General features: G+C 41.9%; 4 protein-coding genes across 4 annotated transcripts in view; 2 read left to right on the top strand and 2 right to left on the bottom strand.

The window, feature by feature from the left end:
• The window catches only part of nusap1 (nucleolar and spindle associated protein 1), a 6,063-nt gene extending 2,419 nt beyond the window's left edge, over nucleotides 1–3,644 (top strand). The window contains exons 5-11 of the mRNA XM_079693065.1: nucleotides 143–226; nucleotides 359–462; nucleotides 2,147–2,316; nucleotides 2,641–2,801; nucleotides 2,893–3,009; nucleotides 3,144–3,249; nucleotides 3,334–3,644. Of these exons, the coding sequence (XP_079549191.1) occupies nucleotides 143–226; nucleotides 359–462; nucleotides 2,147–2,316; nucleotides 2,641–2,801; nucleotides 2,893–3,009; nucleotides 3,144–3,249; nucleotides 3,334–3,421 (830 nt within the window). The 3' untranslated portion in view covers nucleotides 3,422–3,644. The remainder of the gene's footprint in view (nucleotides 1–142; nucleotides 227–358; nucleotides 463–2,146; nucleotides 2,317–2,640; nucleotides 2,802–2,892; nucleotides 3,010–3,143; nucleotides 3,250–3,333) is intronic.
• A 1,575-nt stretch (nucleotides 3,645–5,219) lies between these two features.
• On the bottom strand, nucleotides 5,220–8,175 carry LOC307046609 (piggyBac transposable element-derived protein 3-like). Its single transcript, XM_079693063.1, has 2 exons — nucleotides 6,400–8,175; nucleotides 5,220–6,234 (listed from the first exon to the last, which is right to left on the bottom strand). Exons 1-2 carry the CDS (start codon nucleotides 7,451–7,453, stop codon nucleotides 5,504–5,506), a joined length of 1,785 nt encoding a protein of 594 aa, XP_079549189.1. The 5' UTR covers nucleotides 7,454–8,175; the 3' UTR covers nucleotides 5,220–5,503.
• Nucleotides 8,176–8,192: 17 nt separating this feature from the next.
• Nucleotides 8,193–13,292, bottom strand: ndufaf1 (NADH:ubiquinone oxidoreductase complex assembly factor 1). The gene is made up of 5 exons (XM_079693067.1): nucleotides 13,078–13,292; nucleotides 11,693–12,220; nucleotides 9,905–10,090; nucleotides 8,546–8,620; nucleotides 8,193–8,425 (listed from the first exon to the last, which is right to left on the bottom strand). Exons 2-5 carry the CDS (start codon nucleotides 12,197–12,199, stop codon nucleotides 8,285–8,287), a joined length of 909 nt encoding a protein of 302 aa, XP_079549193.1. The 5' UTR covers nucleotides 12,200–12,220; nucleotides 13,078–13,292; the 3' UTR covers nucleotides 8,193–8,284.
• A 397-nt stretch (nucleotides 13,293–13,689) lies between these two features.
• Nucleotides 13,690–17,529, top strand: rtf1 (RTF1 homolog, Paf1/RNA polymerase II complex component; the record flags this gene model as incomplete). Its single annotated transcript, XM_079640859.1, has 3 exons — nucleotides 13,690–13,836; nucleotides 17,163–17,273; nucleotides 17,359–17,529. Exons 1-3 carry the CDS (start codon nucleotides 13,753–13,755, stop codon nucleotides 17,527–17,529), a joined length of 366 nt encoding a protein of 121 aa, XP_079496985.1. The 5' UTR covers nucleotides 13,690–13,752.
• Nucleotides 17,530–18,456: the final 927 nt, after the last annotated feature.

Consider the following 18,456-nt stretch of genomic DNA (forward strand, 5'->3'; position numbering starts at 1 on the left):
GTTAAATTATGTTTGCATTGAATAGCATGTTCCTTCTGACAGACAGAAGCAACATGTCCGTTCGTCTTCAGAGATTCTTGACTCCAAATCAGGTTGTGAACACATACTAATCCTTTATTTGACTTACTTAATATCTGTACAGAAAAAGCTCCGAAAGTGGCCAAAGTCGGTAAAATCCCTCGACTGCAGGCTAAGAAAAAGCTGATGTTGAACCCTGTCACTCTTAGTAAGTACTTTTTTCCTCCTCTTCTTTTGAAGCAACAATTCAGAGGCCACATAACAGAAAGACAGTGATTCCCCCCCCCCCCCCCCCACAAACCCTCCAGTTAACTTTTGTAAATGTCTCTTCTTTTTTTAGACTTCCAGAAGCTCCACGAGGCAAATTTCAGCAAGATGGAGTCCATTGACTCTTATCTCCAGAGAAAAAACAAACAGATGGAGACTCTAAGGAGCTCAGGCAAGGTACCTTCAAAATCAGACTTTGTTAATCATCCAGATCAACTTAAAGGTCCCATGTCATGGCCATTTCTACTGATCATAACTCCATTGTTGAGGTCTACTAGAATAGATTTACATTGTTCAATGTTCCAAACTCACATTGGTTTCTCAAACAGCATCTCTGTATAGCATGTGTATTCACTCTGTCCTACACGGCTTGTTGGGGCTCCCTCCCTCCTCCCCCTCCCCTTCCCCTTCCCCCTCCCTCCTCCCCCTCCCCCTCCCCTCCTCCTCCTCCCCCTCCCCTCCTCCTCCCTTCCCTATGAGCCGTGTGTGTGTGTGTGTGTGTGTGTGTGTGTGTGTGTGTGTGTGTGTGTGTGTGTGTGTGTGTGTGTGTGTGTGTGTGTGTGTGTGTGTGTGTGTGTGTGTGTGTGTGTGTGTGTGTGTGTGTGTGTGTGTGTGTGTGTGTGTGTGTGTGTGTGTGTGTGTGTGTGTGTGTGTGTGTGTGTGTGTGTGTGTGTGTGTGTGTGTGTGTGTGTGTGTGTGTGTGTGTGTGTGTGTGTGTGTGTGTGTGTGTGTGTGTGTGTGTGTGTGTGTGTGTGCCGGAAGTGTGTTAGAGTTTTACTCCCTACAGGGTGTACTTTGAGGGTTTGTGACCCTGCAGACCGTTTACATGCAGAAAAACCTTCATGACACACAAGGGGACGGGTGATAACCAGGAAAGCATGACATGTGTAACGACGAGACGCCATTACTAGAGCTCTCGTTAAAATGTTTATATAATCAGGGCTGCACATAACTGGTGCGCACCCGTCGCCAAAAAAGAGCACCGGATCATTTGAAAAAAGGCGCATTTGCGCACCGACATTGAGAGAAAAGAGAGATATTTGCGAGTTGCATAAGAACTGGTAAGATAGCAGGTTTTCCCACACATAGACTTTACTTAGGCGGTGCCGCCCAGGTATAATAATTTGCGAGCTATTTAGGTTTAATTGTTTTAATCCGTCCACGACCACGACGGCATCTGTGATCCCTCGCTCTACCCCTCGCTATCGCGTGAAGGGTCTGCTTTATGCGCTCCGCACAGTAACCCCGCTGCGAGCTCACTAGCGCACCCCCCGGTCATAAAGTCAAGTACCCCTCAAAGGGTCCGGTTTATTTCATTTTAAAGATGCGCACCAAGCAACATCTCCAGGTGCTCCTTTGAGAACCAGGACAAAAGAAAGTGATGTGCACCCTGTATATAATCACTTTGCTGTATAGGGTATATTGACGACAACTTCCTTGTGCACGGAAATAATGTCGCTCGGGACTTTAGTGGTGAGCAGTTTGCGCTTTGTTGGCGTGATTGCACAGTACAGTTTGGCATTGCATATTTGCACAGTTTATACTATTTATTGATGTTTTATTTATTAAATGATTAAATTGCATTAATTGTATAAGTGTTCACCCTCGTCGTCTCTGTGTTCCCTCCTGCTGATTACCCGATTGTGTTCACCTGGTGCCCTGTGTTGGCTCCGCCCCCCTCACCTGTGTCTTGTGTGTTTGATCAGGCCTGGGTGTATTTCGGTGCTGTTTTCTGTTAGTCAGGGTTGTTGAAAACTCTGTGGGTGGTGGAGGGCCGCCATGTTGTCACAGTGACCTCCAGCTGCCAGTATATCACTTCCTGTGCAGTGAAGGTGCTCACCTGGGTGTGTTTATTCAACAGAAGGCGAGCGAGAGTCGTGCCTCCATGTTCAGCCCCATCCTGCCGAATAAGAAACCAGCAGAGGACAAACGCAGGAACACTGTGCTCTCTGCCAGGAAAGCTAAACCTGCAGGGAAGGAAGCGGCTCTGTTCAGACCGTCTGTCCTCTCCACGCGCAGGATCAACGTTCGGTGAGGAGCTTTCTTTGGTCGTTATTATTATTGCAAAAACTGTTTATCATTTCAGGAACTTAACTAAGTAGCTAGCTGTGTCTGGTGATGTTCTAGACCTCTCAGCCTCTCGTATGAATACATTGTTTCCTGTCTTGGCCGTCTCTTGGCAATAACAGGCTTGCAAGACGTTTGTGTTTGTAGTGTTTAATGTTATGCATACTACAATACATACTTTTTCCGAAATAAGGTCCCATGGAGCTCCCCCGTAAAGGGAGGGACTTCGCCTCTCTATTGGCAACAAGAAAGACTTTATCTTAACGAATGTGACACGTCTGTTTGCAGGTTCTCAGAAGCCACTCTTGACAATGGGAATAAGAAATGTCTGGTGAAGACGCCGGCGCGCAAGACTCTCTGCGTGACCTCGAGCACGCCTAAAAAACCCACCACCGCTGAGGGAGAGAAGCCCAAAGCCGTCAATACTTTCTCTGCCGCAAACACTTCAGGTAACGTTGCCTTTTAAATCCTTAACATTACATCTACATAGAGTAACGTATAGAGTGATTGCTTAAACTGTTTCCTACTTAAATCCAAAAGGAGCGTTTGTTTTCACGGGCAACACGAGTGCTTTGATTACCCCCGGGAACCAGAAGAAGCCGACCTTTGACCTGAAGGCCAGTCTGTCTCGTGCCCTCTCCTACAAGCCTCACTCGGGTACAAAACCACTTTTCATTTCTTTCCTGTTTCCCTGAAAATACACTATTGCTAGTAGACCGACAAACCCCCCATGTTTTCTGTGAGAGCTTTGAAATAACTTTTTAAAAAAACACGTTCTTTTTTTTTTAAAGGTAAACTGAAGCCGCTCGAAGACGCCAAGGAAAACCCGGCGGCAAACAAGTCGCTGATCTCAAACTCTCATCAGAAAAACTACAAACAGCACCAGGTCCAGACACGGTATGTTCCACATTAAAGCCCACCCTGATATCAACACGTATCTCTTACAGCGTCAGTCTCTTATGTTTGTTTTCCATATTTCAGGGGGGACAGGAGAGGGAAACACGAGGAAGGCAGGAAGCAGAAGAAAGAGAATCTGCTCGGGGCCAGAAGAGGCCTCGTCATGATGTGAAAAATATCCGTTTGTTTACGTTTTGTACAGCTTGTGTTCCACTGTAAATATTTAGTTTTCTGCAGCTCACGCTCCTTTTAGCCCGCTGTTAGGAAGCTCTAATCCTCTGCTTCTATGTTACCTACTGTGTTTTTAGATCTGTAGTTTACTGCTCTTAATGATGCTTTTATGATGTGACACCATTGTACTGGTACTTTTGTTCTTAAAAATGTGATTTACCTTGTTTTGTACTTTTTTTTTGTGGAACGACTAAAAAGACTGACACTAATTATTCCCTTGTTTGCTTTTGCTTTTTTCACAGAACAAGTTTTTTTTTTTAATAGCTTTGCCCAAAAACCTCTAGAACACACCCCAAAAAGCAGAATAGGCCCTCTTTATGACAAGATAAACAACTTGATCTTGACTTTAATTAACAACAAGATTGTGTCCTGTGATTGAAAAGTCCTAAATGTGTGTTTGATCTCCTTTTTTTAAGAATTCCTGGATTTATCACTTTTGGATTTTTTAGGAACTGTAAAATACTTATTTATGGCTTTTCAAAAGTTCCGTAGGTACAATGTTACTGAAGTACAACGGCCCGTCCACACGGCGGCGTGCGTTGAAGCTCACGCTTTGCCGAACTGCATTGTGGTTCCGTCGTGTGAGAGTGTTGAAGTGCACAAAGTAAAGCAACTGAAGAAACAACTCATAATATACTCAACAAAACCGGGGAGAAGCAGAGAGGCTCTAAATAGCTGCAGGGCACCAGACCCAGGTGCCCCACTGCAATCAGCACAGACACCTCCCCTCTACTGATGAACCCACAGGGGCATCACAGATTGGTTGTTGGTCAAGTTTCAGACACGCCCACCGGCACGCTGCGCAACAGTTAATGTGCTAGAATACAAATATAATGAGCACAAGAAATAGGTTTCTCCCTTAACCCATAAGAACCTGGACCAATTTCTGGCTCAATAAAAATTAGTGGGAGCATAACACAGGTTGAATAGAGCACATAGAACACATGTCTAAAAAAAAAATCTAAATTCCACCACCAGATGACAGAGATCTGAAAAGTGACATCAGTGTCACTGCAGTCTTATTTGATTGTTAAATTAAATTATTAAATGTACAGTGTTTTCTGACATTTCTGACATTCCTGAGCACATTCCATTAACTCTGAAGCTTCCAAAGATGTTACCATAGGCATATTATGTATGGTTGGAAAGCTGAGAAGGAATGGAATCCATTTCAGATGACTTAGTCATGGTCAAACCATCTCAGAAAGAGCACAGAGAGAGAAAGGAGTATTTGCATTTCCGATTGCCCCCAAAAGGGCCCGCATGCCATTATTGGCCCCAAAAGTGCCCCCACCAAACATCTCTACACTTAGGCATGCCATATGTTTTTTAACATCTACATTTCCCAAGGAACAATTATATCAAGTCCATTCCCCAAGGTCCATAAGACCTTCCCAGAAGGAGTTATCATCAAATAAAGGTCAAGTGTTGTCGCCAGAGCACCACACCTGCAGCAAGGGACTGATCATTAGTGCTCACCTGACTCACCTGTGTTGATAACGCAATTGCACTCTATTCAAAGACCATGTCCATGTCCCACACTGTCCTCAAGAGACAATACAATATGTATTATATCTATTATATGTAATATGCCATGTATTACTAGTGTAGAACAAGTGCCATTCATTCATTTTTCACACCAGGTGTCTGACATTTCAAACTGGACCAGGTGAGAGGTGGATCTTTGTCTGTTAGGTCAATGTCAATCTTCATTTGTCTAAAATTAATCAGACGGAGAATGTAGCTGACTTTTTATTTTTATCAACATCCAATGCCACTTGAATAATAAAAAAAACAATGTCCGGCTAGAAATTATTTCAGATCAACAGCAGGAAAAGTACAATCTGAACAATAGAAAACATGTTGCCTGGTAGATTTGGAACCATTTGGAACACGTGAAACAGAGTGTCAATAATCACCAGGAATATTTTTAATTCCACAACACCTAAATCTCAACAACTTCCCGTTCCTCTTCTCCTCCCAGTCATCCTACACTATCCTTTCCAAGCCTACTGCTGGCTGTTTAGAAATGGTAGCCTTTGAAGCAGTTTCTCTCTTCTGTGAAGCAGAGATGCACGTCGCATTTCTCACACAGGGTGGTGGTTGCATTTGTTTTGCAGACTGTGCAGCGGCCACGCTCGGTAGATTTCACGGGCCAGTGTCCAAAGTGGTCCTTACGGACATCATCAGGAACTCCAACACGGACTCTCTTTCTCGTGGGAGGTGCTGAAGGAGATGGAGTGTTCATGTCAAGTGATGGGCGCCCCCTTCTTGCCTGGATGAGGATGAGGCAAGTTGCCACCTCTGCCTGGAATCTTCTTAGATTCAGTGCTCTCTCACCGATCAGCTTGCAGTCGTTCTTGTAGATCAGCCACGCGTTGACCAGGGCTACCATGATGGTGTGCCAGAAGAGGTAGATGTACCATCTCCGTGATCTCATGTGGTATTTGTACCGGAGAAGGCATCTATCCATGAGATCCACCCCCCCCATGAAGGTGTTGTACTCTTTGACGACATTAGGCCGGATGACGTCAAGGAATGCCTTCTGGGGTTTGCTCCAGCGCCTAGCTTTGTCTTGTGGTTCCACTGCTGTTTGAGAGGAGATCAAGGTGACAGGTCTGTTGTCATGCCACTTTACTATGGCCATGGACCCCTCTTTCTCCACCCGGCAATCGAAAGATCCTCTGCCTCTCTTGGCAAGACTCTTGTCATCCTCAAGCTGACATCCAGCCAGGCGATTGCTGCGGACTGTTCCTGTAATACATAAAGAATAAGACAAGATGAGTCAAAACTAGAAACAAAGGAGAATGAGACCATAGGTATGTTGTTATTACCTGTGTGTGTGTGTGTGTGTGTGTGTGTGTGTGTGTGTGTTTGTGTGTGTGTGCGTGTATGTATGTGTGTGTGTGTGTGTGTTACCTGTGTAGAAGATCTGCCGCTGACGAAGCTCTCGCACCAGTGCGGCTGAAGAGAAGAGGTTGTCGGCGAACACTTTGTAGTTCTGGCCTGATGGAAGAGTTTCACACAACTTGACGACCACATCTCCTCCCATTCCAAGTGTGGTTCTTTTCCCAGTGCCACCTTCATAGACCTGGAAATCACATAGGATTCCGTCGGATGAGCAACGGGCCCAGATCTTGAATCCCCAGGGGTGGGGTTTGCCCTTCACATATTGCCTGATGGGGCAGCGCGTTCCTCTGAACGAGACCATCTGTTCATCGATGGAGTTGTGCTCCATCGGGGTGATCTGGAGACATTGTTTGCGGAACATGTCAAGCCATGGACGGATCTTCCAGCACTTATCCCCTTTTTGCCTGTTGGATGGAGCCTCGTTGTCGGTGAAGTGGAGAGATGTGAGGAGGGTCTGGAAACGGTCGCGTGACATGTTGTCAGCGACCATGCCAATCCTTGTGTCGTTTTCCCAGTAGACACGGTTTCCTGGAAGCTGGCAAAGTCCCATGCGCAGGTACATGCCGATTAGGATTTCCAGCTCCTTTACTGTGGTCTGCACGTTCTTGTGGGTGGCAGAGGTTTGAACGCTGTAGAGGTTGGTTTGCTCCATCATTGCCACAAGCATCTCATCTGTAATGAACCTCCTGAAGTACTGCAGGGGAGTGGGGAGCTCATCTGGAGGTTGGACCCTCTCTCCTTTGAAGGTGTGGTCTGGTGTTTCAAAAGCTTTTTTTCGCCATAAGAATCTTTCTTGGCCAGTAGAACGGTGGGATGCTGCAGTCGGAGGTTCTTCATTAGGAGGTTCTTCTCCCTCTGGTTGAGGTGGTTCCTCTTCCCCTATGTCGCTTTCCGACTCATATGGCTCCTCCTGATAATCAGGATCTAAGACAGGATCATCAAATTCATCCTCATCTTCATCCTCACCACCTAATCCCTCCACCTCACTTTCGTTTCCATCCAGGATTATTTCCAGGATCTTCTGGATGTCCTTGTCTCCATCCCACCTATTTTTCCTGTTCATCTAGAGAAGAAAATATGGAAAATAATCATGACTTTCAGCTGATGTCATCATGTAACGTTGGTAGCACTTTACCCTACAGCACGGTAATTATCATTTCCAGCTGTGAGGTAAAGTGCCACATGACGTTAGTCCTAAACCTGCCATGTTGTAGGTAGCTAGCTAGATAGTAGTATAAGTAACTAGTTATTACTAGTTATAGCTAGCTATATATATATAATATAATAACAATATATTACTGAGTATAATTGAATTAAGTAAACTGATCAGATAATGACAAGTTTTCTAATTGTGACATATAGGTCACAACACTTATTTTTTTTACCAGTTTAGTCTAAATGCCTGCAGTGACGTCTATGTCACACACATATTTACTTGCTCTTTTACCACAGAATAAAAAATAAAAAGTCTAAACAATGATTTATATTCGACAAACAACATGTTATCCAATATTTCAACCATAGGATTTGATGGATCTTACCTTTTATCCTCAGGATGGGCAGAGGGGCAAATTAGCTGGCAGACTGAAGTTAGCTTGTGGAGAAAACAGTCAGGAAAGGTGGCTGCTAATTGAACATGAGGTCATCCCAATGGTCACATGACCTTTCAGAAATGTGACTTGGGTGTCGCTTCAGGACTATATGAGTTGAAATTAAGGGTATACTTGAAGTGACACCCCTGCTACACCCTAAAATTGTGTGTGACATGCGCGTCACCTCAGGTTCTTATGGGTTAAGATGAATGAGTGTGTTGTTGACTGCATTTCTTTATTGGTAGTCATAGTTTAAAGCGACCATTATTCAACGAAAGTTCATCTGCAGTATCATCACGCTCTCAGTTTTTTGGATTCCTCAAGTACATCTCATAGGCAAACTCCTCCGTGTGAGCATAATCTTTAGAGACAGCGACAAAGTCAACCTCCAGCTGAAAGGGTCCGTCGGCTTTATCTCCCAACGTAAATCCAACGGTGTTCACCTGTCGATACAGAAGAAGTGTACAGGTCAGCAGAATTACAGGGCTGCAGTTTCTCATCGGTGTAACTGTCGTAGCTTCATTTATTTAATATTTTATGTTTGCGATTGTATTCTGCTTTACCTTATCCAGCCACATAGGATGCTGGTCGTCTTGTATTCTCCCGCGGTGTGATAGGAAGAACTTGGAGAAAGGAATCTGAAATGGATCAGATGAAAGTGTTAGAATTACTGCTCACACTTCATATAAAAGAAACAAAAAAGGCTGGTCTGCAAAAGCTGAAATCCCTGTGGGCTCTGGTTTCAGACAGAGGGTGAAAAGAGGTGCTGTAAAATAAAGAGCTTTTTGAACATTAAAGCATGGAGACATGTCCCAGTAGAGACACTACATACTGATATACACCTGATCATCAGCAGGAGAGGACTCTTTAAAGTAGAGACACTACATACTGATATACACCTGAATATCAGCAGGAGAGGACTCTTTAAAGTAGAGACACTACATACTGATATACACCTGAACATCAGCAGGAGAGGACTCTTTAAAGTAGAAACACTACATACTGATATACACCTGAACATCAGCAGGAGAGGACTCTTTAAAGTAGAGACACTACATACTGATATACACATGAACATCAACAGGAGAGGACTCTTTAAAGTAGAGACACTACATACTGATATACACCTGAACATCAGCAGGAGAGGACTCTTTAAAGTAGAGACACTACATACTGATATACACCTGAACATCAGCAGGAGAGGACTCTTTAAAGTAGAGACACTACATACTGATATACACCTGAACATCAGCAGGAGAGGACTCTTTAAAGTAGAGACACTACATACTGATATACACCTGAACATCAGCAGGAGAGGACTCTTTAAAGTAGAAACACTACATACTGATATACACCTGAACATCAGCAGGAGAGGACTCTTTAAAGTAGAGACACTACATACTGATATACACATGAACATCAACAGGAGAGGACTCTTTAAAGTAGAGACACTACATACTGATATACACCTGAACATCAGCAGGAGAGGACTCTTTAAAGTAGAGACACTACATACTGATATACACCTGAACATCAACAGGAGAGGACTCTTTAAAGTAGAGACACTACATACTGATATACACCTGAACATCAACAGGAGAGGACTCTTTAAAGTAGAGACACTACATACTGATATACACCTGAACATTAGCAGGAGAGGACTCTTTAAAGTAGAGACACTACATACTGATATACACCTGAACATCAACAGGAGAGGACTCTTTAAAGTAGAGACACTACATACTGATATACACCTGAACATCAGCAGGAGAGGACTCTTTAAAGTAGAGACACTACATACTGAACATCAGCAGGAGGGGACTCTTTAAGCAGCATTTCCTACAAGTAAAAATAATATCCCAATTTGGAATCAATAAAGCACATTTAACCGTCTTTCTAAAACTGAAAATGTTTGACATCACCTTGACTTCCTGCCAGTAGGGCCCCCCCCTGGTGTACAGGAAGTAGGTGTAGATGTCATCTTTCTGGTGAGAGAAGTACGTCTCCGTGGAGATGTTGATCATCCACGGCCGGCCGTCTCCCCTCAGTCGGAGATGCAGGGTGTTGAAGCTGGACCAGTCATAGTGCTTCTTCCTGTCAAATGAAGCCTAGGAGAGACGGAAAGGGAAGCTGTTTTAAGAGCTGACACCAATATTCATTTAGGAAAAGAATGGACAGGACTTAAGTGTGGGCCGTCTTTCGGTCAAATACAAACGTATGATATACCAGAGAGTAGGGACAAGTCCGTGTTGGAAATAAATAATAATGAAATTAGCAGCTTGTATTTATTTGTACAATTATCTGTTAACATGGTAAATAAATGAAATATATATTGTTGAAGGTGTTCCAGGAGTTGTTGTTCTAGAGTTTAATTTAGTAACTGCTTTGTATTTTTAAACCAATTACATACCTCTCTTTGTAAGACAGTGAAAAGAGTGTAAGGTCAAAACAGAGAGGAAGACCCCCCCCAAATAATAAAAATAAAAACATTTTTTTTTTTTTAATTTAAATCTATAAAGTCACGCTGAAATATTTCAGGGGAAAAAAAATCCAGATACAAATCCATCTTCATAAAAGTAGTTAATTTAACTTTAATAACATGTTCAACAAATGTTATTTCCAAAGATAATAGCCAAGAATACAATTCTGTTGGGGAAATACCGAAACCTTCTTCAAGTATTCTAAATTAAAAAAAATATTGAGTTCATGTTCGGTACATATATTTCTTTTTAGGTACAAGTGAAAAATTCAAGCATTTTGAAGGTACTTTATTCAGTTGTTTCCAGACTTTAAAGGTGCCATGTCATGCTCTTCCGGTTATTACCCGTCCCCTTGTGTGTTATGAAGGTTTCTCTGCATGTGAACGGTCTGCAGAGTCACAAACCCTCAAAGTACACCCTGTAGGGAGTAAAACTCTAACACAGAGAAGACCTGTCTATGCTGCCCCTGAACGCCTCGTTGAAGATTTCTCTTTTTCCAGGTTCCCGGAACCAAAATGGACCAACAGGGTGTCCCATTGACTTGCATAGAGCTCCCTTGTTGGTAATAGACGAGTTGGGATGGCGGAGAAATTCCTCTCCGCAGACCCATTCTCACAACGTTACAAACCTTTTTCTTACTCAATATCAAGCCACACTTATTGTTTTTACTTCGGCTGTGAGTGTTTGTGTGTGCTCAGGATGAGTTTTGCGCTGTCTCGCTGTATCGCCGACCCGGAAACCACACCAGTAAGCCAGCTCACTGAGCAGCGAGCCTCGCAACGTCCTGACCAATCAGAGCACAGTGGGCTCACAGGGAGGGGGGGCAGGAGCTCCAACAAGCCGTTTAGGACAGAGAGTAAATACACAGACTATACAGAGATGCTGTATGAGAAACCGATGTGAGTTTGGAACATTGCACAATTTAAATCTATTCTAGTAGACCTCAACAATGGAAATATGATCAGTAGAAATGGCCATGACATGGGACCTTTAAGCCTCTATAATTGCATATAAAATGTTGCTAGAAATGAAGCTGCAAGTTTACAGAATTCCTTTATAGAAAATGTGATGACAGTATTGTTTCATTTCAACTGTCAGGATTTTGTATGAAGCCTGTGAGTTGTACAATTAAAAATCCAGAGAAAAGAGTGGCAGTAATGACTAATGAATGAATACTAAAGTTATACATGATGCATACACGTTAGGAGGGTAAGTCTTTAGGGCTCTAACCTTGGGTATCTTTGAGCGCATGTTGCAGTATCCGCTGAACCGCGTCTCTCCGTCCCTCGGGACGGTGGAGCTCAGCTTCCCGTGCAAGAAGCAGGTGTTATCATTCCTGCTCATCTTCAGGTGAGCTTCACTCTGACCTCCGATCTCCTGATCCGAGGAAACCGTCCACTGCTCAAGGCTCTCCGGACCCCTGAACTCCCAGATCACCAGGTTCTGCTCCAGGAGGTGTTCGCTGAGCGGTTTCCCCTCCGGACCCACCCAGCGCCCGAAGAACTCGTCTTTCATCAGCGTGAAATGCTTCTTGATGCCCTCGATTCCCTTGGAGAAGTTGAAGTTGAAGGGGTATTTATCTTCTCTGGGCTGGCCGGGGCGTCTGTAGTCCTTCTGGATCTTAGTCCTGCAGGGGATGGTGAGAGGGGAGAGAGGAGGGAGCAGCAGCCGATGATGGGGGAGGACGGAGGTCAGCAGCCTCGCTGAGGGGAGGCGGGCCAGCTTAGGAAGAGACATTTCAGTCGGGACGATTCACAGCTGGGATACAGAGCAGAATGAGGGCGTTATTACACATTACACGGTAAGGATCAAGTCAAAGTCAACTTTATTGTCAATCTTTCAGTTTGTGTGTACAGACAGAGAGATCGAAATACCGTTTCCCACAATCCCAAATATCAAAATACAAATCTGTATGATGGATATTTACATAGAAAAAACTAAATTCAAGCTGCAACGATTAATTGATAAACCGTAGACAAAAAATAACCAGCAACTATTTTGATACTCAATTAAACAGTATTTTTTTCAAGCAATGCTGTTTTCAATCTCTCCAATATGTGGATTTCCTGCTTTTCTGTTTTGTATAATTTTATATTAATTTTAGGGTTTTTTTGACTGACAAAGCAAGACATTTAAAGACATCCTCTTGGTCTAGAATGTATATTTGTTACACCATTACTTTGATTAGAGAAAAGAAATTGTGACTAGTGCTGAAACATTTAGCTTTTCTACGTTATGTTGTTTTGTATTAAGCAGGTAAATCATCTATTATTGTCCATTACGATTGTGGTATAATATATTTTAGTATATTACGTATAGTATAGTATAATATATTAGTATAGTATATTATAGTCTAGTCTAGTATAGTATAATATAGGGTGCATTTCTTGTCAACGATTTCTAAATTATACAGATTAGTTTTTTGCAAACCAAAGGATTACGTGACACTTATTATTGTCATTTAGCGATTTGTATTGACTTATTTACATTCAAAGTATTCTGAACAATTCAATGACATTGTTAACGTCACAATGCATGGCCTTTAGCATCTGATTAACATTACTGTAAATAATAATACTGTAAAAACATGTAAACCATAATCTGTCTCTACTCACTTTGATCATGTTGAACCAAACGATGACGGGTGGATATTCCACAAAATGCGGTTTTTCATTCAGTTATCTTCTTTAAATCATCGTTATGGGTTTAAATCATGTATATTATTGTCTTTCACTTTAATAAATGTAGCTTTCATTAAAGGTTGAGTTAGCATGGACCTTGAATGTAGCTGTTGTGCACCAGTGATTTCCGTCCGGACTGACGCACTCACTGTGATAACGTATAGTTCCGCTATCAGCTAACTTTCACTATCCTCGCATTTGGGCAGAGTATCTTTTATTTATTTACACACTTTTAATAAAGTACAATTATAAAAAGCATTACAATGCATTCTATGTCACTCACAAAAAAATAAATAAAATAAAACCAAGGCTATATATAAAACCAATAAGCTATCTTTGGCTCTTTGCTTGCTGTAACAGGGGACATTTATAAAAATGCATATATATAAGTGAATATTTATTCAATAACATAAACAAACATCATATATATTTATATAAAACAATTCACATCAGTGGTGGACATATAAAGTTTAAAAAAATTACATAAAATAAATAAACTGATTTTGATTAACCAATATGATCGCGCATGCGCAGTGCTGTCTTTGTGTAGCTGACTGCAGTTAGCATTTAGACGACACAGAGGTAGCTAGCAGGTTAGCTTCTCTCATCATGGTGAATGTAAAGAAGCGGAAAGGTCGGGTCGTGATTGACTCTGACTCTGAAGACAGTGCTAGCGACGATAACTTAGATCAGGTAGGTCCGCTGTTTTTATTATATTGTACCTACGGCTCGCTAATTTAGTTGTCTGCAGTTTGAAGCTAACAGATGCTAACGGGTGCTAACTGAGGTTTGCCTCGCTTATACAAGCAGAGAGTGGGCCTGTTATTACTACAACTATCCATTCTTTCCTCAGTAAACAACGCCATTTCAGAAACATAAATACATATATTTCCCCCAAGTGTTTCTGTAAGGTCTTCAACTTAGAGGAAAAGTGTGGGGTTGTATTGTACGAAAACAGCGTCTTAGCATGTAGGCTAAGTGATGCTAACGTTAAGGTTACATTCCGAGAGATGCACTTAACAAGAGCTATTATGTGGTGTTTTGACACAACAATGCCCCACCGTGGGCTTTCTACTTTACACTTTTACTAAGCTTCTTTTCCTACTGGGTGATTTGATTGTTAGCCCTCAGACTGAAGGAGTCGGAGACATGTTTTCACCAGAGACTGTATACATGTTCCCACACACGAGCTGTAGTGGAGTCGCTCTTGAATTAGCTAGGAGAACCTTATCTGCTCATGACGTCATAGGCAGAGCTGAAGGTCTATTTCTGTGTTGTTGTCAAACAAGCTCTGCAGAGTAGCATGTCAGTGTGTGCAGCTGTACAGGAGTACTGCCTTCAGTAATCTGCATAATACACCCGCCATGTACACCACCTGACAGTACACCACTACAGCTGAGGCTCACAGACAGCACAGATACAGTTTGATTAAAACAGATGACAGGAATAGTGGAGGGAAGTTCAGTAAACCTTGTTTCCATGGTTGACATTAAGTCGTATATGTATGTTTGTGTATAAAGGTTGTTCAGTTCATTACAGTTGTGTTTTGAGATCCCTTGATAAAGGCAGTGTCGTGCAGATCTGTTGGTTAGATCAGCATATTTAACTTCTGCAGAATTTGAATTTATATGTATTCATTTATCATATTGTGCAGCCCTAGTAACCGACTAAATAGATGATGCACAACAACAGTAGTTAATAACAGATAAACAGAAGAGTAGAGACCTTCATTCAGTACATTTAACCACTAAGGCTGCCAATTTGTTTGTATTTTATTCCACAGGGACAAAGCAATTTAACAATTCAGAGCAACAGAACTGATATGCACAGAGAGTTTATAGTTATAGCTTATTTAGTGGGCTTTTACATGTATAGTTAAAATGCACAAGTTGAAATTACTTATATATATAGTTGATTTGTGTTAGTGTTCTTCATTTTTGTTTTGAGATCATCTTGTTGAAGACAGCTTTATGCAGATCTGCAGGTCAGATCATCAGATACATCGAGCTTTTATGGCTGAATTTGAATTGATTCATATCTCATGTCATGTGTGCAACCCCAGTTCAGATAGTTGATGCACAGAAAAGTTGAGAGTTCAGTACATTTAACTTTTGAAGCTGTGTTTTATTTCACAGAGACAAAAAGAGCCGGAATTCCCATCACTAATACGTAAAGAGATAGTATCTATAAGGGACTGCTCAATTCAAAATTTAAGTCACGTGACACGACGTGCCGTCTCTCGGGGTGGACGCCCTCTCAGCCCGGGTCTGGCGGAAACACTGATCACAATACTTATAAACAAATACTTTGTTAGCAATACTGTAGGTACAAAGGTACTGCTCTCACAAAAAGGTTTATATAGTGAGATCTTTGAAAACTTATCATCAGTTGGTTATTCATAGCACATGACATAGAATTTACTTTATGTACTGTACATACAAAATTACAGATGCAAGGTGCTAGACAAGCTTCAAAATCCTTGATTCTGTCTTTGAAAAAGGTGCAGCAACCTGTTTTATTAGTCATATGTTGGTTAACACGGGGTCAATGGTACAATGAAAGGTTTTTTAACGAGAGAACAACTTAACAGTAAAACACACTAGTCATATTAAGATAAGATGGGACTACGTAAATAAATATATTTCACTATATGAAGAGAGGATTTGTGTGTTTATGTGAGTATAACATAAAGGGGAAAGTCTAAACCCAGGACAGATATGCAGATCAAATGTTTGTAGTATTTCACAAGTTGCTTCTCCTAGTATTGATTCAAATTCTTGCCAATACAAAGTACTTACTGTTAAAAGTAATCGCTTTTTCCCAGATTAAAATGTTGCAATCACTAATCTTCAGTTGTTATTATTGTATGAGACTTAACGTGAGGCCAGGGATCGCTCTGGCGTCTCAAAGTGACTGATGGCAGAAATACTAAACTCTCAAATGACTCGGGCAGAGAAACTATTTACAGTTATGTGAATTGATCACCTCAGTATTGGTGCCAGCAAGATGCCGATGCATCCCTAGTATTTTGTTGATTCTTGTATCAATCTTTCTGTCAGAAATGGGTGAAAAATGTCCATCTGAGGCTGAAACGCACATGTTCTTTTGCATGAAAAATAACGTAAACCTTAAAAAAATGATCAAAATATTCAACTAATCGTGGCAGCTAGGGATGTCCCGATCACCTTTTTTTGCTCCCGATCCGATTCCGATCATTTGATTTTGACAATTTGCCGATACCGATTTTTCCCGATCCGATCTTTATGCAATGCATTAAGAGAAAAAAAAGCATTCAAGTCCCTTAAGGTTATTTTTTTATTTAAATTGGATATTCTATCCAACATGGATATAGCTTCTTTCTTTCACAGCAGCATTGCAGTTCAGTTGTGCAGCATTGGATCAAAACAAAATAAAGCTTATCAGTACTCGTTAGCTTACTGCTACAATTAGACACTGCGCCCACTCTGTTGCCAGATTTGAGAGAAACTAAGCAACCAGGTCTATGAAAACAAGCCCCAAAGAAGCAACACATACATGATGTTGTGTAATTTGAAACCAAAACTAAGGCCTCAGGATGACTTTAAGACTTGAACATGGTCAGTTTTGTTTTGCAACATTGAATACAAAATTTAAAAAAAAGTATTCATAAAAAAGAAAATCCCGATCGCCAATTTTTTTCTCCCGATTCCGATCTTTTGAAAATCACGTGATCGGATCGGGGCATCTCTAATGGCAGCTTTAGATGACACAAATGGATGCTCACTGCTGTCACGAGGATGTGTTGAGAGTTTGACTGCTTTGTGGTTTCTTGGCCAATCTGCTGTGTTTGTTTGGGATGTCTGTCCTGCTATGTTCATGTGCCATTGGGATCTTTGAACACCTGCATTCAAAGAATACTCAAGACAGAAAGCAAGCCGGTCTGCACTTGCAGGAAACATTTTCACACTTTTTCCACTTTCTGTGTTTATAATTTCACTGGTTGCTCTATCTGAACCACATCTTGGTGTTCTCATTTTCAGGAGCTCTTGTCTTTGGCGAAGAGGAAGAGGGTGGATTCAGGAGATCAGGAGGAGCCGGTGAGCAAACCTGCAGCTTCTTCAGACTCCGAGACATCCGACAGTGATGACGAGGTGAGTGTTTGCTCTAAAGACGTCACTCTTACGTTTGCAAAAGGTATCTGAGAACCCAAGCTGAATGTTTCCCTCCTGTGTGTAGTGGACAGTGGGTGGCACCAAAGGCAAAAAGAAGGTTAAACCAGGCAAAGGGTCTGAGAAGAAGAATGCTACCAAGAAGAAGGTTCACAAAGCGACGGCGTCCGGCAGCTCGGGTGGAGACAGCTCAGGGGAGAGCTCGGCACCAGAGGAGGGTACGTCTCACTGTGCATAGGAAACAATATGTCTCTGAGCTTAGTTAATATCTGTGTTCTAGGGCTGCACGATATTGAAAAAAATGACATTGCAATATTATTTTCCCCTGTGATATATATTGCGCTTTTTTAAACTATATTTAACCGGATGAAGGATTTTAGTCACGGAAGTCTGGATCTGATTGGTTGACTCATCATACCTTAAGTCCTGATCTAACATGTCATGATAATGCAGGTTGCTTACCCTCAAATAAGTGGGTTCATCTGTGAAGAAGAGAAGAACCTTTTTGTATCCAAAATAGTTCCAGATGGCAGATGTTGCTTTTCTTTTTGGAAGTAAATCTTCATTCTCTCCGGTATTGTCCTCCTGTGCCTCCCTCATTTTTCACCGGTGTTTTGATGGTCTGCAAACTAGCGGGGCGGGGCCTGCTGTGATCTGATCAAGAATGATTGTGATTGGTGGTTTGCTGTGCATGCAGAGCCTGCATGTCACTCACTCAAGTACCCCTGACATGAAAGCCGGGCAAGCTTTCCTTTTGTAGCAAGCAGCAAAATAATTGTAACATGACGTGTTTGAGTTAATGTCGAACTTAATATCGCACGCCCTAAAAAAAAGAAATTTAAAAAAAAAGAAATTATTATAAAAAAATTATTAAATCACACGTCCCTGCGATGTGAATATCACGCATATCGCGGTTATCGCCATGACACGATATATCGTTCAGCCCTAATCTGTGTGTGAAACCACAAACAGCTGAGGAAGTGTTCAGATTCACATGACAAACTGACACACACTTAGTAGCATTTTAGATAAAGGACAGAGCAGAGTGGCGAGACATGCTGTGATCTGCAGATTAGAATCATCATCAGGTGGCTGGGATTGGCTGACTCACTCATCCCTTTAATCTGACCTGGCACACACTGTAGCATTTAGTTTGTTGTTGTTG

The sequence above is a fragment of the Notothenia rossii genome, assembly GCF_949606895.1.
Source record: "Notothenia rossii genome assembly, chromosome: 7".
NCBI classification, from domain to species: domain Eukaryota; kingdom Metazoa; phylum Chordata; class Actinopteri; order Perciformes; family Nototheniidae; genus Notothenia; species Notothenia rossii.